Source organism: Schistocerca cancellata, chromosome 2 (assembly GCF_023864275.1).
Source record: "Schistocerca cancellata isolate TAMUIC-IGC-003103 chromosome 2, iqSchCanc2.1, whole genome shotgun sequence".
NCBI classification, from domain to species: Eukaryota; Metazoa; Arthropoda; class Insecta; order Orthoptera; family Acrididae; genus Schistocerca; species Schistocerca cancellata.
In genome coordinates, this window is record NC_064627.1 from 1,150,950,402 (window position 1) to 1,150,977,583 (window position 27,182).

At 38.7% G+C, this 27,182-nt stretch overlaps 1 protein-coding gene across 1 annotated transcript in view; it reads right to left on the minus strand.

Annotated features, from left to right (window-relative positions):
* Window positions 1–11,655: 11,655 nt before the first annotated feature.
* LOC126161285 (cytochrome P450 9e2-like) overlaps window positions 11,656–27,182 on the minus strand; it is a 62,131-nt gene continuing 46,604 nt past the window's right edge. Inside the window, exon 7 of the mRNA XM_049917024.1 lies at window positions 11,656–12,468. Coding sequence (XP_049772981.1) covers window positions 12,302–12,468 — 167 coding nt within the window. The 3' untranslated portion in view covers window positions 11,656–12,301. The remainder of the gene's footprint in view (window positions 12,469–27,182) is intronic.

Here is a 27,182-nt window from a genome sequence, read left to right on the forward strand (position 1 = left end):
ATTTGCATATTGTTAGTATAAGTTCACATAACAGCAGCCAAACTACATCTTACATCTTTGGACAGCTCAAGAAATTCATATGACAGTGTGTGGGACTGTACCCTTCATTTGACATATTGAATGACCTCTTAACATGATGTATTACATGATGTATCTGAGTATTAGAATGAAGTAACATTTTATCAAAATCATGCATATAACAGTAGTCATATGTTCTTGCTTTTTTAATAAATACATTTTCTATATGTATTTTAGGAGATGTGTTACAAAATTACCAATAATACAATGTGTTCTTTTGTCCACATTGTTGACAGCAAATTTGTTTTCTCTTGGGTCCTTACATCTCCTAGGAACCTCTTTAGGAGATGCATCTGCTTCTTACTGTTCACTGCTGACCCTACCTGTACACTCCAGTAGTCCTCCTACATTAAGCTATTACTCCCATTTCTGCATGCTGCTAGCACTGCTGTGTGGTGCATATGACTTTCTTGCCTTTCACTTTTACACTGCCCAGATTTAGTAATGGTAATTTCCTAGTTAGAATAACGTGAACATTCGAAGGCGATGGTATTCGAGAAAAGGATATTGTATTTGCTGTAAAGACCTAAATTAGCCTTTCTCATTTTTGTGGTGAACGGCTGATGCCGACAATGTGACCACAGCCAAAAGCTGTCACCTTCTGTTCTTTGTTAGAAGCTGCTACCTGTAATCTTGAGCTCTTTAAGGATCACTATAAGATGTAAGAATGTTAATGCTGTAGGAAATGCATAACACAAATGCTAAGTTTAATGCTATTTATTTACTGACTGGTTTCAGTCCAGGACCATGTTCACAGTAATGTACAAAACATAAACAAAAATTGCAGTAAAATGCTAAGAGCAATATGAACTACAAGGTCAAAAACACTCATAAGAAGACATTTATATCAAATATGCAATTATAAAACAAATGTTACATGTCATAGATTTTTTTAGAATTCAAGGTGCATAATTTAAGTCAAGCAGAACAATTATGAACACACAACTATGTGAAATGCAGGCATTAAGACATTACACTATCTCAAGATAGTCAAGAACAGAACCAAATATGATCAAGCACCATGGAGTACAAAGATAACACAGATATGCACATAAAATACTAAACATAATACTATAAAACATGTTTCATAAAATATTCAAATAGAAATCAGTGTTTTTTTAGTGACCACTACTGTTGTAACAGTCATCACACAATACAGTAATTTGAGGTACAATTTGTAATTTTCTAGATGTAAAAGAAGAAGGTATGCTGACATAACTTGCATCAGCAATCAACTTCAGAAACAACAAAAAAACAATAAAGATATAGTCACATTTACATTAAAGATAAAGCCCCATGTTTCAATATATCCTCATTTACATTAAAGATCAAACCCTATTTTCATCATAAGACAAAAGATAAGAAAACTACAGGGACGGCAGCATAAAAAACGTTGTAATAAATTGAAAATAAGAGTAAATCTGGCATCTTATATTTTCAAACTGGCAATGATGTAGTTGGTGCAATTCTTATTTCACTAACATCATTATGTACATCAAGTATCATTATCTCATAAATAATTCAGCATCCACCAACACATCCATAGCAAAAGGTGTAACACTTTCTGGTCTTACTAACTTCACTTGTGAATATCGATAAAAAACATAATTTTAATGTGAATTTATGTTTAAACAAAAGATCGGACTTGTTTCATAACTCACTGCCTTGTAAATTATTTGTATGATAAATAATTCTCTTTATTAACTGAATACCTTTAGGGTACTTTCTTCTTTCTAGCTCATGTGATGGAATGAACACGTATGTAAGCAAAAAAACTAACTCTTTTCCATCTGAGGTGGTCTCAGAAGGCCCAACAGCACTGAGTGATTGCCGTGTCATACTCAGCCCAACTGGCACCGCTGAATGCAGATAAGGAGTGGTGTGGGGGTCAGCACACCACTCCCCTGGCCATTGTCAGTTTGGGATTTGGAGCCCCTACTGCTCAGTCAAGCAGCTCCTCGAGTAGAATCACAAATCTGAGTGCAACCCTATAGGTCAACAACACATGCTGGTCTGGATGGTCACCCCTTCACGTACCAACCTCACCTAAGAAACCTCGACTTCGGTGATCTAATAAAGAGTGGTGTACCCACCGTGGCATGGCTGTTGACTAAGGCAGTGATACTCAGGTGTGCTCTGCAGAGCCCTTGGGCTGCACAAGGTCTACTTGATGATGCCACCAAAATAATATCAACTTAAAGAAAAATTACATCAGATTTTGTCACACAGAGAAAAACAAATAAATAATAACCCAAAATGAGGTGACAGTGAACATAACAAATATACAATATTGCAATGATCAACAACTACAAACACAGGGATCTAGGTTGTATGAACATGTATGTGGCGATTCGATAGTTTCTGTACACGTGCGTGCAGTGGCTACATTGCTCTCTCTCTTTCTCTCAGTGCATGCTGTCCACTACTATCTCTCCATCTCTCCCTCATCCACAAACATCTCAGAGTGTCTCAAATCATTTCATTGCTTCACTATCTATGTGTCACCACCCACAGCTGTCTAAATCTTTGCCCGCCAGCATAAAGTTCCTAAACGAGTACTGTGATGGCAACACACGGTTCTATTTGGCAGAGTGAACTACAATCTGAGTATAGTGCACCCTCAGACTGTAGTATATTCAATTCGTGTTTATTATTGACTGCAGTTGTAAAATTCAATATCTTGTGGTGATATTATTCTATGTTGTCATATTTGTAAAATTAAACTGTTGATTTTCAAAGACAGACTGGAATATTAGCATCAAGGTGATGCAACAAAACCTTGCATTGAAAGTTCCAAGGTGGTTCACCCAGAAGATACGGCATCTACCTCAAAGATATCCAATGAAGACTATGAGGTTATGTAATGACTTCATACTTCATGGTTTCACACAGTAAGATATCTAGTGACTCACTAAAAATGAACAAGAAGAAAGTATGATGAATCTTACATGAGTCTCAGATTTGTTGATTCTAATGCATGTTACTTAGCAAGTTACTTCCAAACAGTTCCACGGTAATTGCTAAGATGAGATGGCATTTAGGGAATATACACCCCCACTGCAAAGATAAAAATGAAGAATTTTTTATGTATAAGAAAGAACAATTATTAAGAAATCAAAAAACTAGGAAGTGTGCAAGCCAAACTGTTAACAAAAAAAGCCATGGAGACATTGTACTTAGTCAGCTATTGCAGTGGACAAGCCAATAAAGAGCACACTATTGCTGAGAATTTAATAAAACCATGACTGGCAGAAGAATCTCTCTACAGGGCTGCTATCAAACAACACTGTTTCACATTGAATTAATACTGTCATAGGCTATATCAAACAAGAACCAATTGGCTGTGTCAATACGACAAATTGTAAAAATAATCAGTTGTGTGAAATCATGCACTCTGTGTGCTGATTGTCTTTAATATTGTATGAAGATTATGGGAGCAGATATAAAACACTACTGTTCCACACCAATTTTACATGATTATCTCAGGACAACACCTTAACAAGATTATTCAAGCTATGAGCTCAATGACAAGCTTTTTGACTGACTTTAATTAAAAGACCATTTGAATGAAGTGACTTGGTTGTTCAGACCAGCTTTTTTGGCCAATATATTTGGAAAAATTAATGAATTAAATGTTTATTCATAAGGAAAATGGGCAACAGTTTTCAATACTAATAAAAAATACAGTAACTGCCATAAAAAAATCATATTTTTGGTTAATTTGTGTTGGCATGAAAGACCTGAAAGCTTTTTGACACTGAATGTGCTCATTTGTGAGACAGAAGACTTACCAAATGAAATATTTAAAAAACTGGTCCAGTGTCTCCATGATATGTGCACTTCTTTCCAGATGTATATTCCTGAAGAACACAATACAAAATTGAAAATGAATTCATGGGTTCAGAACAGAATGTGCAGATGCCAGAAAATATGTCAAACAAAATCCTTTTTAGAAACAACATCAGATTCAAACATTGCATCACTGTTCAATGTCATTCGACAATGTCTGGTGCAGGACTCGTGCTGAATATCCACAACTTGTCACACAGGCTCTGGCTGTTCTTCGCCTGTTACCAACAACATAACTGTGTGAAACAGGATTCTCAGCATATGTAGCTACAAAGACAAAGGCCACAATAGAGTGGATACTGTACTTGACATGTGTCTTCAACTCTCTTCTATCAAGACTGACTTATGAAGTTGGCCAAAAATAAAAGCAACCTCACACTACCTGTTATATAGAAAAAATTTTAATGACTTTAATTAAAGAATGAAAATAAACCAGGTTTTGTGTCATTATGGCTCAGTAAAATATTTACTATTTCAGGAGGATTCTGTGAACAAAAAGGTTTGAGAACAGCTGATCTAAGGAAACAACAAGTTTAACATCAGCTGCTGTGGTTTACTAAAACTGACATGTTCCACACCCACGAGAATCACTTCATTTTTTGGGTCTATCAAATGTAAACTGAATCTAATCTAATCTGATCATATCATATGAGGGCACATGCAGGAGTGGAAAGCTCGTAATGCAGGCTGGCTGAGAGTTTCAAGAGAACAGCTGCTGTTCCTGAGAGCCCAACGAGGCATCACCAGGTTCAGCTGTTGATCCCATGGGGGGGGGGGGGAGGGGGGAGGGGGGGGGGAGTGCCCCAATGGTACGAGCAGTCTTGCATGCCTTAAAAATACCAGAGTCCACCAAAATCTGAGTCAACAAATGATAGCCCTGCATCTTAATTGTGTATGTCCTATTTCATGTAAAAACCTGTTTCCTGAATTTGAGACCTGCAGGCAAAGGCAGTCAGAAGGAGGAGGAGGATACCAAGTAGAAAAGGCACCTCGTCCAGGATCCAGGGCAGTCAAAAACATCATCCTCAGCTCTCATGAACTGGTGTATATATTTGATTACACTGTTACACATCATCATCATAGAATGTTACATATCAATTACCTTGATCTGTTGCATTGGTTTCCCCTGTCCAGGTTCAATTTGTGGCCTAGCCATTTTAGTGCAAATAATTAGCACAAGACATAAATAATGCTTCTGAAAAGATACTCAAAATTTATTCATTGGTGGGGTGTGAGAATTGTAATGGAACACAGTCTTACCTTGACTGAACCAGTCGGTACTACGGTGTTGTGTACAGATGGGGGTCATTTGTATATGAGCGCTACAAAGCAGATCTCGGTCCACTGCTTTTTGCAGGTAATGGAATCTGCACACGTGAGCACGATACAACGGCAGCATCTCAAATCTGTAATGCACATACTTTATACCATCACACTGTAGAATCGTGTTTGTCTTGCAGCAATTTGTTCATCAAATGGTGCTGACACAAATACACATAATATTCTTTAAATAGAGGTCGTCTACACAATTATGTAGATTGGTTACTAGAAAATTGAAAAATAATGTGAAGTATGTACTAAGAATTTGTCAATGAGGCAATTCCTCATGAAATTACAGAATTGAGCAATGGACATGCGACGTAACTCTCTTGGGGTACTTTTTTGCTCTTTCTTTTCTTTCATTTGTGCTATCTATGTTATATATGCAAATTTATGCATATAATATTGTATGTGAACATTTTTTATAATTTGAATAATTGAGGCATTGTATCTATATAAGTTTAGAGGAACAGGGAGTTGAAGGCAGTTGAAAAACATCTTTGTTCAAACAATGTCACTTGACAATGTTTGGTGCAGGACCCATGACGAATATCCACAATTTGTCACAATGGCATTGTACAGGAGGGGAGTAATGGTGTTTGTTGGCCTAGTTGGCTGACAGCAGACAAGAGGCACAAAAAGTTACAGTACAAGGCAGTAAGAATGAATTATCAGTGCGGAAGGTGATATAAAGTGAGTGCCAACTGTTGGAGATCATGTGGTAATGTTGAAAACGAACTGCTTAAAGAGGATGTTCATGATGTGCAGTAACACATATTACACCAAGGACATTAAGATTTCAAAGGGCATTTATATAAAAAGAGTAGAAGAAAGAAGAAAATACATGATGGCCATAAATTATCCTTACAGCTTTAGTAATTATAAAAACTATACCAAATAATAACAACTAGTTTTCAGCATGTAACAAGTAACTTGGAAATTTTTTTTTTCACTTTCCAGGTGTGACACATTTCACAATGAATATGAATACTACAGGAGAAAGCTTAGTTTGTAGACTGGTTCACAGAGACAAAGTCTGACACTCAAGTGTAACGAAACTTCAGGACACAGTATGGAAGGAAACAACTCTCTCTTTCTCCACAAGTATACAGTCAACAATGATGTTCATATAGAAATATTATAATAAGAGTTTGCTGTAAGTGACAACAAGTTAATTAACAATACATACTGAATGACACATTGCCTTAAAAATCTCACTTGAAAAAGCTTTTTGTGGATACTTGCTCTGTAAACATCATTATGATACAGCCAAATAATAAAAGAATACCAGCATTCAACATAAATATTGTGATAATCCTATACCAGAACTAACTGGCCCACTTTAGGTTTTCCATGATATAATTAAATATACCAATGTTAGATTTTTTGTGTGTATGTGTTTTGAGAATTTAATTCTGCTTCTCAACTAAAGATTATCAGTGGGAGGACCATAACAAAGATGAATAGTACAGTTATAGATGCTAATATATTTGGGTCAATGTGCATGAGTATACTGAAAAGTAATGCTACAAATTTTTTAATGTGAAAACTCATAAAGCTTTTTGAATAAAACAAATGTTATTAACATTCCACATCTTTATTCTTCACATCTACATATTTATTTCTCAACATATTCACCCTGAGAACGAACATATTTCTCTCAACAAGAGACCAGTTTGTTGACACCATCTCTGTAGAATATCTGACTTTACTAATGGAGGCGCCTCACCTCTGCTTCATCACTATCAAAGAGAAGCCCTCAAAGGTGTTTCTAAGTTTTGGAAACAAATGAAAGTCTGATGGGGCCAAGCTGATGCTGTATGGAGGATGATCAGCGGCAGTGGGACCTCAGGCACCGGACTGTTGCAGGTGTCACAGCACCAGTGTGTGATCCGGCATTGTCACGCTGAAGGAGAGGGTGCTCAATTTTGGATTAACTCTTCAGATTCAAAACTCTATTACAGCACACACTGTTTCTCATGCACTGTCTTAGTTTCTTTACACACCACCATGTTACATGCTATAATTCGGAGCCCTCTAGCAGCAGAGAGTTGCAACTTCCATCAGAAAAGTGGGAAAGTTGACCTCAACCGATATTGAGAGAAGAATAAAAAATTTGGAGGCATTATTTTTCAGCATGCCCTTGTATTTACAAAAAGAAATGAAAATTTTACATCTGAATAGCACAAGGCCGTGAGATACCAGTCACCAAATGACAAAAGGGATGGGTAGAGCTTAAGATCATATTTTTATAGAGACTGTACTAACAGTTGAATTAGTGGCCTCTCAGCAATTGTGTACACAAGGAATATCAGTTCTCTGTAACTGATATTTAACTAATTTGTCTTACAGCAGCAGTGGTGTTTTTCTTTATATTGGAGGTTGACTGCCCGTGTCTGCAAGATACTGATTACCTGTGTATCTCTGTGTATTTTCTAATGATTTTCAAATGATGCCATGACTTTGAAAATAGAGTGTCCTCAGATGAAACAGATGTATGTTAACCAGTGACAGCAAGAATCATTCTGAAGAGGAAACATCAAATAAATGTATGCTGTGTCCTCCATTTTCTGCTCCAAGATATGTCCATTTAAACACTTCAAGAGTGGGAACAATGAATGTAAAAGTAAATTAACAAACGTTATGTGTTCTGTTTGCCATTAGAGTTCATATTCAAAAATACCTTTGTCAGCTTCATTGCAATTTGTAGCTGATTTAGACAATTCTATGTTAAAAATTAGAGTCATTGTCTCATACTGTTGAAATACTTGAATGAACATATCATTAAGCCTACGCTTTCCATTGGCAAAGACATACACAGAGTAAATCCACAAAGCAACATTACTAACAGGTAAATGTTCAATAAGTGAGGTTGGGAAGCTCCTACAAACTAAACCACTTGAGTGTAATTGATTTGCCTTGTAACTGCAGAACACTCCAGCCTATAGTAAGGATTCTTCTGAACTTCAAAGAGAAATGAATATCAGAAAAGAAACCAATTTGACACCATACTGACAGCTAGGAGGAAAATACTGCCACCTTTATCTTCAGAATGAAGATACCTATGCTCATAATTAAATGGGTTTTATTGAGATCCCTTGGAGGTAAAATATGGAAACATGGTGTAACTGCCAGAAATTTATCACAGTACTTCGGGATGTAAGGTCTGAGCAATGTACTAGATCAGAGGGACGGCTGTCTATGAACTATAGTAACATGATTGCTGTAGGCTGCCCATGGAGTAGACCAGGGCCGGCCAAACGCTGCACAGTGTGCAAACGTGCGGAAGTGCTGCACATGTGCGCACGTGTGCGACAGCGACATCTGTTATTAGACATGTGTCCTAAATGAACGGCGGTGGCTCCACTTCCCTGTTTATGTGGTACAAGGAAGAGCGCAACATACCCAGTCTCGTTTATCCCTGGTAACCGTAACCTTAACAGAGAAGTACTGAGAAATGGCAGGTACTGTGAAAAAGCAAAGGACGGGAGATCTATGTTCTCAGTTGTTTAAAAATGACTGGGAACTGCAATTCTTTTTTGTAGCCGTTGGTGAAAACTCACAGTGTTTGCTATGCCACTGAATAATAGGCGGCCAGCGTAAGTTTCCAATTGAAGGACACTACAATACATGTCACAGGGACGAGTGTAGTGTACTCAAGAGTGAAGAATGGCAAGCAAAATTAAATGTCCTTAAGAAAATGGCTGAGACACAACAACTCGATTATCATTTCTCATGCCCAGTGAATAAACGTGTTTGGATTTATTCCTTTCATAATTAAAAATTATTGTTTACTAAGTGTGCATTAGTGCCTCATTCTGCTCCATGTTACATTATTATCAGGAAAGTTGGTCATTAAACCAATTGTTCCAATGTATACTTACATTTAGGGTTTTTTTCAATGTGTGAAGGGCTATGCTCAGCTGAAGTTGATAAAACGTAACATTCATCTAATTGTCGGTTATTATGCAGATTTCAGACGGAGCTGATGAAAGATGGTATCAAAATAAGAGGTGATCATCGAGAGGTCTGCGGTTATCATTCTGTTCAGAGGTCAGCGAGACAGAAATTATGTGGGTGTAAGTGAGGGCACCGAGAATTAGTTATAGAAAACCTTGCATTAGTTTAATGTTATTTGAAATTGCTAAGTGCTCTCTTTCTTAAATACTAGATCAAAAACATTACTCGTATTTACGTGCCGTCAGTCAAGCTGCCTTAATAAAAACCCACAGTTGTTAATTGTATTACTTGCCTTACTGGGTTAAACTGTTAACATAAAAGTAGACATCTGAATGAGTGGACTGCGACAGTATTTTAAATGGTTAATACGCTAAATACCTTCCCATGGTTGGCTTGCAAGCAGTGGAAAGCGCAGTAGAATGCGCCGGTACAGAGTATCCCAGCAAGTGGATAAAGCGGCATCTGTGCGTAGAAACATCCACTACATGAACGCTGATGGCTGCGGCTTGCACGCTGTGACCCAGAAGTTGCACATGTGCAGGAGCACCGCACGCGTGCAGAATTTCTGGCCAGCCCTGGAGTAGACTATAGCTGCGAGGTCTATTCCTTAAACTAATTCAAGCAATCCATTTGTGGAAACTTGCATTTAATACACAAAATGTCTTATCAATCTACATCTATGTACATGCTATGCAATACAGTCCATGGCAGGGAGTACCTTGTACCACTTCTAGTCTCCACTTTCCTGTTCACAAACAGAGTGTGGGGAAAATGATTTCCTATATGAAACTTCCTGGCAGATTAAAACTGTGTGCCGGACCGAGACTCGAACTCAGGACCTTTGCCTTTCGCAGGCAAGTGCTCTACCAACTGAGCTACCCAAGCATGACTAACGCCCCATCCTCACAGCTTTACTTCTGCCAGTACCTTGTCTCCTACCTTCCAAACTTTATAGAAGCTCTCCTGCCCAATTTCTTGTATCTTGTCTTCGTGGTCCTTACACAAAATATATGTTGGCAGCAGCAGACCTGATCAGCAGTGGGATGTAGATGCCAGTTCTGTTAGTAATCTCAGCAGTGTTTTGCAAAAACAAACTTTGTCTTTTCCTTGAAGGAGTTCCGTTTGAGTTCATGAAGCATCTTGAATATTTACTGAACCTACTAGTATCAAATCTAGCAGCATGCCTTTGAATTGCTTTGATGTTCTTTAATCTGACCTGATGCTGATCTTACACACTTGAACAATACTCAAGAAAGGCTCACACTAGTGTCGCATACCTCGTCTCCTTTATGTATAAGCTACATTTTTCTAGAATTCTGCCAAAGGTGACCAAGTCAACCATTCATGTTCCCTACTACCAACTTGTGTTTGTTCAATTTCATAATGCCTTGAAACATGGGGCCTAGATATTTAACCAATGCAATTATATCAAGATGGCTTTCACAGCACAATGTCATAGTTGTTGCTGAATCTCCAGGCTGTATGGCTGTGGCTGAAAAAACTTTTTGGTTCCTGACATTTTGTCCAGTGCAGCTCTGGAAAAACAGTAATCATCAACTGTTTTGTTCAGCACAGCTCTGGAGGAAATGTCAGGAACTGAAAAGTTTCTTCGACCATGGCCATACAGCCTGAAAGACTCATCAACAATTATGTCAAGAAGCACACCCTACTACTGTACTCAAACATTACAGGATTGTTTTTCCCACTCATAAATTATGAGCTGTTCAGTAGTAAACATAACACCACATGATCTGTAGCCCCTGGTAGCTGAGTGGTCAACGTGACATAATGTCAATCCTAAGGGCCCGGGTTTGATTTCCGGCTGGGTCAGAGATTTTCTCCACTCAGGGACTGGGTGTTGTGTTGTTCTTATCATCATTATTTCATCCCCATCGAGCTGCAAGTTGCTGAAGTGGCGTCAAATCAAAAGACTTGCACATGGCGAACAGTCTTCCTGATGGGAGGCCCTAGTCACACGGCATCTGTAGGTCATGATGAGGATATCTTTAGCAGCAGGTGGTTGACTCGGTAGGAACTGGGTGACCATTTTTATGTTCATTACGAGATTCATAAATTAAAACTCTTTCTTGTGCTTAAGAGTACGAGTATCTCCCACATTTCTGACAAAATGATATGTAACTGAGGGACTGAGTTTGCATTTATGTGGCAGAGGAAAAATGGCCCAATCTCTGATAAACTGGAGTGTTATTGTCACTCATCTTCATTCATAAAACAAGAAGTGCAAGCTGGCATGGCCTACAGGCACCTATGTATTAGAATGGTGAGTACTTATTATGTTATCTAGTAAATATAAAGTCTTTTTTGGAAACCTTGAGTTTTATACTGACACATGTCTCATGGAAGGCAATTGAAATCAGTCGTCAGCTTCACAACTGTGCCAGGGCAATGTGTTACAAGGATGCTGTGACCACTGACTCGTTGCCAGTCTGTTCAAAAAATGTGTGAAGGTATCCTTGGGCTTAGTGCCATTTATTCACACTGCATCATTTTCAGAGCAATGATTTAATAACAAAACATACCAGTAATGAACTGTTTACATTAGAAATCAGATCCCCATTTAATATAAAATTTGTGGAATATTCTGAAGTGTTAATTATCAATCAAACGATACAAATTCACATTGGTACTTGCTGTAAATTCAGTTCTCCATACTGTATGAACCTGCCATTGTCCACGAATTCTTCCATTTCACAAAACAAAGTGTAACCACAACAGCGAAGGTTTTCAGAGAAGGAAACCACAAATGTGCCTCATGGGTGAGTACAAGAGATGGTCTTAGACTAAAGTTATGGGTGCTATTGACCCTTGCAACACTGTAGTGCTTCATGCAAGTGAACACATGAAAAACTCTAATCTTCTGATCAGATTAAAAGTTTTAGCTTGATCTTGACTTAGTCATCCTATCATGACTTTGTAATGCCAGTACAAATAGATATAGGAATTAATGATACATTGTAGGAAATAGTTGGAGGTTAGAATACTTCTTGTACATATTCCATCATGCTTTTTTTCCCCATGAGTTCTGTAGCACATATAATATGTGCCAGATTCAGTGTGAGCTGTATATATTTTCTTAATTTCGTGGTTTTATACTCAACCAAAGACCACCATCAACCATTAGACTGAAACCAGTAGCTGTGAATTTAAGTGGACTGGGTGTCCGATCTGATGGTTCAATGGTGAACTGTGACAATAGATAGATCAACAGCACTTTGGCCTCCATCAGTGCAAAACGATTAGCTGCAACAGAGTAGAACAAATGCCAATGCTTTAACAGTGTATGGGTCATAATTATTGTTTCTGTAACAATAAACTATGGTAGAAATTAACTGAAGGTATCCTGTGATACAGGCATAAGCAAATAGCAAATTATATCATTATCAGCATCTCAATATTTCCACTTCAAACATGAGTTCTCAGCTGTGACTCATTTCCAATTAGAATGATTAAATTTTGTGTGCCAGCAGGTGTGCTATGCAGTTGCAACAAAAATAATTATACAGGGTGAAGCGAAATTCACACACTCGGGCTTTGCAGCGTGACTCCTCACATGCCAGTAATAAAAAAATGTCTCTCAAAAAATTTCGTCCAGCGATTAAATCCAGCAGAAAATTTATGTTAAATCTGGCAACACTGTAACCACATGTATGGTAACTACCTCTGTCAGCACTTCTTATTTGTGCTGCAGTGGATAGAGTTTTGGGTTAGCATGCAGCAGGATGATTGTTCGATCCTGGGTTGAGGCAATGTTTTTTATTTGTCCAGGTGGTATGGTATCTGGCATCTTAATCATCAACAGCAATTGCAGCAGATCCTCTAGAAAATATTTGCGCTTACATAGTACAGTAGTAGAAATGGAAGACTGGTCAGCTTTGAAACAAGCCCTTTCCATGTCGTGGACATGAATTTATTGGCAATACTTCATCTAGTAGATGCAAAACCTGTTTTCTTTGCACTCTTCTCCAATGATTCCATAGATTAGTACCAACTATTACTCTTGCCTCATTCAGGTCCATTACATTTCATTAGGACCTTATGTTACAAATAGGACCAGCAACGTGCTTTGCAAATAATGTCCAAACTCAGTTACTATTTGTATCACAATGGTCCCACTAATTATGCCTTTCAACACTGAGTCTGGTAACCACATGCCATTTAGTACACATCTCAACGCATTATTACTGTTATCAGTGTCAGAGGGGTAATGTTCGTTAGGCATGTCTTTATACTGACGGTGTGTTTATACTGTAAGGGCTGTCAACCAGACAGGGACTTGCAAGTGGAGTAACCTGCCCATGACAGACTCCAGTGTACATGTGTACACATATAGAATTTTCTCATTATAAAAATCTAAACCAGTATGGTAGACATATGGCATACACAAATGATGAATATGTGGATATGCTCCTGATCCTTGGTGCATCTGATAACATGGTTGGTGTTACCGCGCCTGAGTATGTTGCTAGATATCCCCATTGACGCCATCCAGATAAAAATGTGTTTTGTAATATGGAGCTATGCCTTCAGGAATTAGGTTCTCCTCTTCCACCATCACATGACAGAGGTCATCCACGGACTAGCTGTACTCTAGCTACTGAGGAAGCTATTCTGGGGGTCATACACCAAGAACGTCAGTGAAATACATGTACCATAGCAAGATAGCTGTGTGTCTCACAATGTACAGTCGTTAACATGCTGCACAAGTACGTGCTGCACCTCTGTCATTATGCTTTCATGCAACACCTGCATCAGCAGATGCAATTCTGTGAATGGTTCCAACAACAACAGGAAGCCAACGATGACTTTGTGAACCCCATAATATGGTCAGATGAAACAGCATTCACTCTTAAGGACGTCTTCAATATGCACAATGCCCACCATTGCTGTGAGGCTAACCCGCACGTCACCTGCGACCGTGTATATCAAGTTCACTTTGGTATCAACTTCTGGGCCAGAATATTGGGCAACAGGTGTATGGGGACCTACATGTTGCCTGATAGGTTGACTGCATGAAGGTATCATGCATTCCTCTCAAACTATCTGCCTGATGCTGTGGAAGGTGTTCCACTACACATTCAGCAGAGGATATTGTTCCGACATGATGGTGCACCTCCACACTCTGGAATAAATGTGCGACAGTATTTGGACAGAACGTTTCCAGGGAAATGGCTTGGACATGGAAGTCCAGTTGTACGGCCACTGCATTCACCTGATCTAAATCCCCTGGATTTCTTCCTGTTGGGACACCTGAAGGAGCACGTGTACTCTACTCCGCCGGCGAATGTGGAAGAATTGGTAGTGCGTGTTCATGCCGCTCTTCTTACGGTGAACTCAGCTTTGCTGCTAAGAGTCCAGAGCTGTATGATATGGTGGAATGTGCAATGTTTGGACATGCAGGGAGGTCGCTTTGAGCATCTGTTGTTCTGTGGACAACGTATTCTGTTGTGAAGGTCATGCGGTCATTAATATGGACACTATTATTGCAATTGCTTGCTAATGTGCAACATCTGAGAGCTCATATTATGTGTAGTATAAATGACAAGTAGATGTTGTGTTATTGTACTCTGATACCACCTTAAGCATCTTAAAATTGATATTGTTTTTATAGTTTTTCTGAGATGTCTGGTCATTTGCTTCAACAGTATTTTTTATTGGTCTAACCACGTACTTTTTATGTTCAGCGTTAGAAAATATTGTAAATTTAGGATACATGTGATCTAAGAAACGGTGTATATTACAGTACGAAATCTCAGAACAAAATTAGCAAATAAAAGAAATGCGCCACAACCCAGGATCGAACCCTCAACCTCCTGCAGGCTAACCCAAAACTCTATCCACCTCACTAACTTCACAGCACAGATAGTATGTGCTGACAGAGGTAGTTACCATACACGTGGTAACAGTGTTGCCAGATTGTCACTCTTTAAAGTCTTTTTTCTGCTGGATGTACTCGCCGGCCAAAATTTTGTGAGAGACATTTTTTTGTCACTGGCATATGAGGAGTCACGCTGGGAAGCCCGAGTGCACAAATTTCGCTTCACCCTGTATATGTTGTTGTTGTTGTTGTTGTTGTTGTGGTCTTCAGTCCTGAGACTGGTTTGATGCAGCTCTCCATGCTAATCTATCCTGTGCAAGCTCCTTCATCTCCCAGTACCTACTGCAACCTACCTCCTTCTGAATCTGCTTAGTGTATTCATCTCTTGGTCTCTGTCTACGATTTTTACCCTCCACACTGCCCTCCAATGCTAAATTTGTGATCCCTTGATGCCTCAGGACATGTCCTACCAACCAATCCCTTCTTCTAGTCAAGTTGTGCCACAAACTTCTCTTCTCCCCAATCCTATTCAATACCTCCTCATTAGTTACGTGATCTACCCAACTAATCTTCAACATTCTTCTGTAGCACCACATTTCAAAAGCTTCTATTCTCTTCTTGTCTAAACTATTTATTGTCCATGTTTCACTTCCATACATGGCTACACTCCATACAAATACTTTCAGAAACGACTTCCTGACACTTAAATCTATACTCAATGTTAACAAATTGCTTTTGTTGATATTCATCTTATATCCTCCTTTCAAGACACTGTCCATTCCGTTCAACTGCTCTTCCAAGTCCTTTGCTGTCTCTGACAGAATTACAATGTCATCGGCATACCGCAAAGTTTTTATTTCTTCTCCCTGGATTTTAATACCTACTCCGAATTTTTCTTTTGTTTCCTTTACTGCTTGCTCAATATACAGATTGAATAACATCGAGGAGAGGCTACAACCCTGTCTCACTCCCTTCCCAACCACTGCTTCCCTTTCATGCCCCCTCGACTCATATAATTGCCATCTGGTTTCTATACAAATTGTAAATAGCCTTTCGCTCCCTGTATTTTACCCCTGCCACCTTTAGAATTTGAAAGAGAGTATTCCAGTCAACATTGTCAAAAGCTTTCTCTAAGTCTACAAATGCTAGAAATGTAGGTTTGCCTTTCCTTAATCTTCCTTCTAAGATAAGTCGTAGGGTCAGTACTGCCTCACGTGTTCCAACATTTCTACGGAATCCAAACTTATCTTCCCCGAGGTTGGCTTCTACTAGTTTTCCCATTCGTCTGTAAATAATTCACATTAGTATTTTGCAGCTGTGACTTATTAAACTGATAGTTCAGTAATTTTCACATCTGTCAACACCTGCTTTCTTTGGGATCGGAATTATTATGTTCTTCTTGAAGTCCGAGGGAATTTCGCCTGTCTCGTACATCTTGCTCACCAGATGGTAGAGTTTCATCAGGACTGGCTCTCCCAAGGCCGTCAGTAGTTCTAATGGAATGTTGTCTACTCCCAGGGCCTTGTTTCAACTCAGGTCTTTCAGTGCTCTGTCAAACTCTTCACGCAGTATCGTATCTCCCATTTCATCTTCATCTACATTTTCTTCCATTTCCATAATATTGTCCTCAAGTACATCACCCTTTTATAGACCCTCTATATACTCCTTCCACCTTTCTGGTTTCCCTTCTTTGCTTAGAACTGGGTTTTCATCTGAGCTCTTGATATTCATACAAGTGGTTCTCTTTTCTCGAAAGGTCTCTCTAATTTTCCTGTAGGCTGTATCTATCTTACCCCTAGTGAGATAAGCCTCTACATCCTTACATTTGTCCTCTAGCCATCCCTGCTTAGCCATTTTGCACTTCCCGTCGATCTCATTTTTGAGACGTTTGTTTTCCTTTTTGCCTGCTTCATTTACTGCCTTTTTATATGTTCTCCTTTCATCAATTAAATTCAATATTTCTTCTGTTACTCAAGGATTTCTACCCGCCCTCGTCTTTTTACCTACTTGATCCTCTGCTGCCTTCACTACTTCATCCCTCAGAGCTACCCATTCATCTTCTACTGTATTTCTTTCCCCCATTCCTGTCAATCGTTCCCTTACGCTCTCCTTGAAACTCTGTACAACCTCTGGTTCTTTCAGTTTATCCAGGTCCCATCTCCTTAAAGTCCCACCTTTTTGCAGTTTCTTATATACATAATAATATTGGTAATGAGGATAACAAAAAAAATATATATTTAGAATAGTAACTATATAAATGAAAATTTGGCTCTTTGTAGCAATGACAAAAAGATTCTGCAATAATGGTTGAGAATTAAACATTGAAATATTAGTGTGTATGTACAATGACCCTCCTCCCAGTTCATGTAAGGAAGGAATGTAGACTGTTTATAATTTTACTTCCCGACAACTTCACACACATTAGAAGTAAGATAGTAGAATGGAAACTGAAATCACTGATGTCTCTTTGACTACTGAGGCAACATTCAGTGACTTTCACAGAGCAGACCTCAATGATCACATTAAGAATGTTGAAAAGTACTGCAAATTAACTGGAACAAAATGTATGCAAACATCAGGCACGCCAAAAACAACCAAATTGATCACACTGTGATATTACAGTTGACTATGAGAATAAGGTCCTGGAATGCAGCGTGGAGGGTAAAAATTGTAGAGGGAGACCAAGAGATGAATACACTAAACAGATTCAGAAGGATGTAGGTTGCAGTAGGTACTGGGAGATGAAGAAGCTTGCACAGGATAGATTAGCATGGAGAGCTGCATCAAACCAGTCTCAGGACTGAAGACCACAACAACAACAATGACAAACATTGTAGCATCTTTCTCTTCATGTAAGTTTGGCATGAAAATTATGGTTCTTAACGCATAAAACTCTTTTCAGTTAACACTATATTATGTTTGGAGTTGACCTCTACATCATACCTCATGACAGCTGCAATACAATACAAGAAGTTTGACTGGAGCAGCAAAAATGGAAAAGAAAGCTAGGTGTGTTTATAAAATTTCTTAACTTCATAAATCTGAGTCATAACCAATAGGAATCTACAGTTCTTTGCATTTATATATGGCTCAGACAATAAAACAGGATAAAATAAATATTTTATCCTGTTTTTCTCTTATAGACAGTGTGGAGGTCATTCAATGTAGTCATGAAATATACACAGAAGAAAAAGCCATTCACAGAAAATGAGGAGTGAAAACAGACTGCTAAAGTTAGAAGTAAACAATTCAGGTCAGGAAAACACAGTTTTCTGGCAAATTCAAATTCCCCATATGAACAGCAGTTACATTTTGTTATGATATACACCATGGTTATGTTATATGCCATCCATTCTAAATACTCAAAGAAAATTAATGATCTTTCCTTTGTGAAGGACCAGTCAGGTAGAATTTTTGGAAGAAATTTCTGTCATTTGACTGTTAATTGTTCATTTATTTTACACAATCATGATTTTGGCTTCATAGCCATTCTTTAGTGCACGTTGAACTGAAAATTAATAGTGTGTACATGTCATACCATGCAGGGCACTGGAACAATAGGTTATTTTGTTCAAAAATGGTTCAAATGGCTCTGAGCACTATGGGACTCAACTTCTGAGGCCATCAGTCCCCTAGAACTTAGAACTACTTAAACCTAACTAACCTAAGGACATCACACACATCCATGCCCGAGGCACGATTCGAACCTGCGACTGTAGCGGTCTCGCGGTTCCAGACTGTAGCGCCTGGAACCGCACGGCCACTCCGGCTGGCAGTTATTTTGTATATGAAGACATTACTTATTTGTTAAAAAATGTCTGACCTGTCTGTGATTTGTCATTATTGAAGAAACATATTTCACACCTTATAGACCAGTTTCCATATCACAGAATATGAGTACATATTGAGGATACATAGTGTCATAGTGTGGCTGATATTATGCACAGTGAAAAACAATTAACACACAGTATGGCATATTTAACAGCCAGTACATCCCTGTGACCTGCATTTGTCACTTCTGTTCATCAATTGACATTGTCATATGTCAAAATAGTGGCAGAGATTGTAACAATGTGGCACCATTGTATGAGCCACATGATCTTTCCATTACCAGAGGTATTACCAGGAAAGGGAAAGTGGATATTTATTTAGCTAAATTTTTAATGTGTTCTTGTAATATTCATTCATAACAGTCTCTTAAAGGTATACATTGTAATACTCCATACTCATAGTGTAAATTAACCATTATAGATGGAAAATAATTTTTTAACATATGGCTGCAATATTATAAAATTATAATTCACAGATTCATGGGCATTTACACAGAAGATGTCACGCTGGTGTCAGAGTGTGAAGGTTGTGGACATAGAGAGAGAAGAGGACAGTTAAAGGCAAGTGGGAGATGTTGGTGTGGCTGAGGGATGGAACAGATTTTGGGATGTGCATGGGAGGAGGTAGGCAGTGGGGGGGGGGGGGGGGGGGGGGGGGCAGCAGGCTGAGCATGGTACATCTATGAACAATATTATACACCTGACCATATTATTCAGTATTACATGAATGTTCATTAGATTCATGTTGACGTACCCCCAATACTTATAGCACATGAAACCCTGAAGGAAACCTAATAGGTCCTATATACATTTTGAAGATCGTACATCAGAATACTATATTATGTACCTGAACCATACACTGCAATATTACATGAATATTATTAATTACATATTAATATAATAGAGGGAAACATTCCACGTGGGAAAAATATATCTAGAAACAAAGATGATGAGACTTACCAAACAAAAGCACTGGCAGGTCGATAGACACACAAACAAACACAAACATACACACAAAATTCAAGCTTTCGCAACTAACGGTTGCTTCGTCAGGAAAGAGGGAAGGAGAGGGAAAGACGAAAGGATGTGGGTTTTAAGGGAGAGGGTAAGGAGTCATTCCAATCCCGGGAGCAAAAAGACTTACCTTGGGGGGAAAAAGGACAGGTATACACTCGTGCGCACACACACACATATCCATCCACACATACACAGACACAAGCAGACATTTGTGGAGGCAAAGAGTTAGATATTAATGTTGTCTTATTGCTTAAAGCATGTGAATAGCTGAAACAAACATAATGGATTCTACATACATTTTCAATTTGACACATGTATACATTCTTTTAATGGATTTGAAATCAAACTTTTATTGTGCATCTAAAATGGTTACATTTACACTCTGAATTTGGAGTATTACAATGTATACCTGTAAGAGGCTCTTATGAATGAGTATTACAAGAATTTGTTAAGCATTTAGCTAAACGAATATCCACTTTCCCTTTCCTAGTAATAACTCTGGTAATGTAAAGATCATGTGGCACATACAGCAGTGCCACTTTGTTACAATCTCTGCCACTGTTTTGATATACACTGAAGAGCCATAGAAATTAGTGCACCTGACTAATATTGTGTAGGGACCCCACGAGCATGCAGAAGTCCCGTAACATGATGTGGCATGGACTCAACTAATGTCTGAAGTACTGCTGGAGGGAATTGACACCATGAATCTTGCAGGGCTGTCCATAAATCCATAAGAGTACGAGGGGGTGGTGATCTCTTCTGAGCAGCACGTTGCAAGGCATCCTGGATATGCTCAATAATGTTCATGTCTGGGGAGTTTTGTGGGAAGTGGAAGTGTTTAAACTGAGGAGAGTGTTCCTGGAGCCACTCTGTAGCATTCTGGATGTGTGGGGGGTCACATTGTCCTCATGGAATTGCCCAAGTCCGTATAAATGCAAAATGGACATGAATGGATGCAGGTGATCAGACAGGATGCTTACGTACCTGTCAGTGGTGTATCTAGACCTATCAGGGGTCTCGTATCACTCCAACTGCACACTCTCTACACCATTACAGAGCCTCCACCAGCTTGAACAGTCCCCTGCTGACATGCCCTGACCATGGATTCATGAGGAGGTCTCCATACTCAATTGCTCAATACAGTTTGAAACGAGACTCATCCAACTTGGCAACATGTTTCCAGTCATCAACAATCCAATGTCGGTGTTGATAGGCCCAGGAAAGGTGTAAAGCTTTGTGTCAGGCAGTCAACAAGGGTACACGAATGGGCCTTTGGCTCCGAAAGTCCATCAGTGATGTTTCATTGAATGTTTTGCGTGCTAACACTTGTTAAAGGCACAGCACTGAAATCTGCAGCAGTCTGTGGAAAGATTGCACTTCTGTCACAGTGAATGATTCTCTTTCAGTTGTCGTTTGTCCTGTTCTTGCAGGATCTTTTTCCAGCCACTGTGATGTCAGAGATTTGATGTTTTTCTGGATTCCTGATATTCATGGTACAGTCGTGAAATGGTCATACGGGAAAATCCCCACGTCATCACTACCTCAGTGATACTGTGTCCCATTGATTGTGTGGCAACTGTAACACCACGTTCAAACACACTTAAATCTTGATAACTTGACATCATAGCTGCAATAACTGATCTAATAACTGCGCCAGACACTTGTTGTCTTATATATGCATTGCCGACTGCAGTGCCATATTCTGCCTGTTTACATATCTCTGTATTTCAACAGGCATGCTTATACCAGTTTCTTTAGTGCTTCAGTATATGTTAATGTCAGTCGATTAACAGAAGTGATGAATGCAGGTCTCAGGAGGTCTCAGGAATATATCAGCTGCTAAATATGCCATACTGTGTGTTAATTGTTTTTTTTTTACTGTGCACAGTGTCAACTCCAGTATGTACCCTCAATATGTACTTGTATCCTGTGATATGACAACTGGTCTGTAAGACCGAAAATATGTTTTTTATGATGAAATGTCACAGACGGGTCAGACATAGTTTAACCTGTATGTAACATTTTCAAATACATAATAACCTCTGTTTTCAAATACGTAAAAATCTCTTGTTCCAATCAAGTTCTGACTGTATAACATGTACACTTTACTAATTTTCAATTCAACATGCAACTCTTTGCCTTTACATATGTCTGCTTGTGTCTTATATGTGCAGATGGATATGTGTGTGTGTGCGCGCGCGAGTGTATACCTGTCCTTTTTTCCCCCTAAGGTAAGTCTTTCCGCTCCCGGGATTGGAATGATTCCTTACCCTCTCCCTTAAAACCCACATCCTTTCGTCTTTCCCTCTCCTTCCCTCTTTCCTGATGAAGCAACCGCGGGTTGCAAAAGCTTGAATTTTGTGTGTGTGTGTGTGTGTGTGTGTGTGTTAGTGTGTCTATCAACATACCAATGCTTTCATTTGGTAAATTACATCATCTTTGTTTTTAGATGCATTTGAAAATAGCTATACAGCTGAAATCATAACTGTGTAAAGTAAATGAACAATTAACTATCAAAAGGCAGAAATTTCTTAAAATAAAGGGGGGAGGGAGAGGGAGAGGGAGAGGGAGAGGGAGGGAGGGAGAGAGAGAGAGAGAGAGAGAGAGAGAGAGAGAGAGAGAGAGAGAGACCAACAGACAGACAGACTTAGCAGGAGAGGGGGGGGGGGGGATGAGAGGAGAGAATGAAAGAAAACTCAAACAAAGTGTTTTCACTCCAGGCCTATGGGAATGTTGAGATAATGAGCAAATTTTGCCAAAAATATTATCCAGTAAATATAACATTGTTACATTTCGGTGATGCTCATATTTTAATAAACAGTTACATGTCTCTCAGATGTTAAATTAAGTATTAATTATGAGATATCAAGAACAATAAGCAAATAACAAATGAAATTCTGAGATACAACACACACATGTAGCAGTAAAGGGATGGGAAAAACTGACACAGTCCACATTTGGCTTGGTTTATGTTGACATTATCGCCTGAAGACAAAAAGTATGTGCCTAGTTGAAATATTGCAAAATTTTAGAGACAGATCAGGAGCAAAGTCTAAGAAACAAAACTTATTTTAAATATCACACACATGTAAAAAGTAAAACACTTTTCAGGGGGGAAGCTGATTAAGAGGGGCGTAAGTCGAGAACAGCTTATTTATTTGAGGTTTATAAAACTAAAGAACACTCTGCTCCCTGATTCATCACAAAGATCAAATCTCTTATCAGGCAGATCTGCAATAATTACAAAATAGCAAGCCTCCTTGTAATGTGGACACACAAGTAATATTGAAACAATGTTTTCTGGTTTCCTGCAAGTGATAGCATGCCAAGGGTAACTACTTTGTTGTAGGGTTCAGAATCATAACACTTTTATGCAGAAAGCCTTTAAAGAAATTCGTTTGAGTGGCCATACTGTCCGTATTGAGGGTATTTTTGTTCTGTTGTTGCAACTGCAAAAGTGTTTCCTTTTCTCCCCCCCCCCCCCCAGCCTCTGGCACCCCCCCCCCCCAGCCTCTGGCACCCCCCTCCCCCCCCCCCCCCACCAGACAGAATTATCAGTGGTGGTGATTTTCACTTGATTTCTCACTTACATCAGGAAATGCTGTCTGCTAGCACATCACTGATGCTTCTCTTCTTTAGACACTGATAGTTGTGGTCTAATTTTTAGTTCTTCTGCAGCACTATGAATTTCTTATGTTTCTCACAGCACACGTTTTTGCATATGACAGAACAGAAATACCCTCAAGAACTTTAAATTGAACTTTTTAAATTGAAAAAGATGCACTGCTTTGATGACATGCTTAGAATTCTTCAAGAAATGAATAAATTTATGTAGCTGGTAACACTTGTTAACATACCTAGCAGATAGCTAATCTTTCTTTTTTTTTTTTAGATCTCAGGTACCTATAACCCATTAAACAATGTTTAAGTGCAAAGAAAGGTAAAGCTATGTTGTGTTGGCAGATCTGGTTGTTACACCCTTCAGAATTACCAGTGAGCAAAATTTACTATGAACATTATGAAGTGTTTTACATAGGCTAAATTTCTTCTGGTAAGCTCTCTAATGCCTTATAAAGGGTAGATAATTTCCTTCAAAATGTAGCTCCAATAACTATGTAGAAGAAACGTTATGAACATTGACTGTAAAGCAAAGTATTAAACCTGCTCCGATGTAACGGACCAGTCAGAAAATTTTAGGAATGAGCAAGTTACACGAGACACACTGTACATCGTACAGGTCATGGACCTAGTAATAATGGTATTCTGCACAAAGTTTTGGCTCCTGCTGCAAGAGGTATATCATCACGCGCTAAGGTGCATAAGGGATTAGGTTCTGCAACATTTCCTGGAGTGTAAACTGAATACTTTGAAGGCTCTAATGAAGTGAATAGTAAAATTAGTAACTTAACACCCTGTGTGGTAATACTGATGTCAAAAGACATTTTACTACGTTTTCATTCATTTGGTTACAGATATTTTTAATGCATTAATTAATTGAAGCATTTGCCTACACATGATGTTCCAATAAATGTTTAGCATTCCAGAGAGTCTCAATTTCACAAGTATATACAACCCTGTGTTAAGTTCTTTGGTATCAAATGGTTTTTTGAGAGAGAGAGAGAGAGGGGGGGGGGGTGCACAGCCACAGAGGGACAGAAGGAGATGAACAGGCCTAGTTTAGGCACCTACACACAAGGCAAATGAAGGCCAACAAATGACTGACAAGCGCTTCATTGGTCAAGATTTGCATAGTGTGTATGAGCAGCAAATCAAAGCCAACAAAGTGGTTGGCCTTGGTTTTGGTCTGCTGACACTAACACCAAAGCACTGGCAGTTGGTTGGCGTTGGGATCCTTCTCCTAGTGTGGTGAGTCGAATCTGTGTTGGTTTAGCAGTGATGCGTTGTGTCCCTAGAATGGGTGTGTATTTATGTTTTTCAGAACAGCTACAAGTCACACTTGGTATGTTTTATTGACCAGTTCTGTTCTTTAATTTAACATGAGCATGATCAGAAACTCTGGAATTCACAGTTTAATGTACAGTAGTTGGCTTTTAAATTAGAGTGAAACCAGTCAATAAAACATACTCAGTGCAGCTTGTCACTGTTTCCCCTGCAGGCAATGCCTGCTCTTGCTAAAGATACGTATTTATTGTAACAGCCCATATTCCAATTTAGCATTAGGGTCAGACATTAATTTTGTCCTGCAATACTGCTCCCTACTTCTTAAAACAGAGATCATAATTTCTTCTTCTTCTTTTTTTTCTGATGATCAGCTTCTTGTGGTATAATAAATGCTGCATATGTGATGACTGCTAAATCCTCTTCTTCCCTCATAATATCATTCAGGGAAAATTTAATTAAAACACTGTTTTATAATAGTAACGAAATGGAAGCAATATCAGCAATCAGATCCAACTGTGATTCCATGTCCCAGAACCTCTTGGCTCCAAGCCCTTCATTTGGTTTGAATGAGAAGCTGAACATCAATGCACTTGTGACCAATGTTCAGCCAAAACCAGTCTCTTTCGTTTGTTGCCCTAGTGTGTATGCACCTTAAGAGCCAAGTGACATGTCACTGCTTCAGGCGCCAAGCAGAGAGGGCTGCCAGGGGCACCGCAACGGCAAGATTTTTATGCAGAACATGTCACAACTAGCAGCAGCAGCTTGGGGTATCAAGCTGAAAGAGGTGCCTGAGTACAAGAATTAAATGCAGTGTGTATCACAATTGATAGCAAAAACTGAAAAGGGTGAAAGGGCACGAGGAGAAAGGAGAGGGGGAGCAGAAGCAACTAGTGATAAGATGCTTCTGTGGAAAAATGTTCTTGAACCAATCCTAGAGATAGATAAGCAATATCTAGTACGGTTTCAGTTTCTAATGGCATAAATGCTGGCATTCTTTTCTGTATTTATTACTTCAAGCAACTGGAAACTAACTGCTTAGCACATAACTACAAAAGCTGCTACTTATGAAAAAGTAAGGCATTGTCATTGATTTACACCATTCAGCCTGATGTCCCAAACACAATTTTACAGAGCAAATGATAATGATTCTAATACGGCTATGGAATGCTTCACAGATCCTGTAATTGGTAAAGCAGTAATTTTTGAACTGTAAAATTTGTTTATTCTTTATTAGACTTGCTGTACTCTCATCAGAATGACCACAACTGAAGAAAAGTTCTTGAGTTTAAGACCAAAAAAGAGCTAAAAAAAAAGGAAAAATAAAAAAAGAAAAAGAGCGACATTGTGGAATATTTTGTTTAATGGGTGTACGTATGGAACTACTTAAAGCTGCATGTTAGCTAATGCATTATGGAATTGGCTCCCTATTTTTGGTCATAGGCAGAGGCACATCCTAGAGGGGGAGGAGTCACCAGGCTGCAGAACCCCCCCCCCCTCCCCCCTCCCAGAACTACACCTGCTTCTTCTTAATGTTCAAAAAAGTCTTTAGCTTTTAGACTTAACAGCCCCAAAGATTTTCTCACTATTGTAGTTGGTATTATACTAGATTAAAGAAACACCTTCATTTAGAGAACCTGAAGACAGCACGATGATACACTTTTTCACTGAGCTCAGTACTCCCCTCCAAGACGAAGATCCTGAATTCGACTCTGATCACATGTGTCATAAAACATTATTTATTCTATTAAAGTGCATAGTTAATTATAATGTTACCAGCTAATAATTAAACTACAACTCTGTCTCTTTTTTGGCTGTTCAGATAATGTCATTTTCTTCTTACACTTTTGTAGTTTGCACACTGTTAATAGACAATGTAAAATGAGAGTATTCATTCCACTTCAAATTTAATAGGAAAAATGTGAAAAAGGAGCAAATGGGAAAGTCCCTCTTCTGAGTATTACAATCTTTTGTGAATTATAACATACTAAATTAAATCAATGGGGGCATCACAAAAAAACTTCTCCTATAGTAATAATTCTTTGTTTCTAAAATCACTGTACAAAAATATTCTGCTGAAGGTTTTCACTCATGCAACAAACATGAAGTTATAATCACTAAAGAAAAACTATATAGTTTTCATATCTGTTTATAGAATACTGCCAAATACAGTATTCTGTGAAGGCCCTCTGAATGATGTCATCAGTAACATACCTGAAAATTATGACCATGCAAACAGATGCCGAAACTACTTGTTACGGTAGCAGATTAATGAATGATAGCAGATTAAAAAAGTTCCTTAATGCAGAAATCTGAAAATCTGTGTGTGCAGAAACTGAAGTTTGTTGATGTTTTCTGTCATTCGATTCCTCCTTGATGTGGCTTGCAGT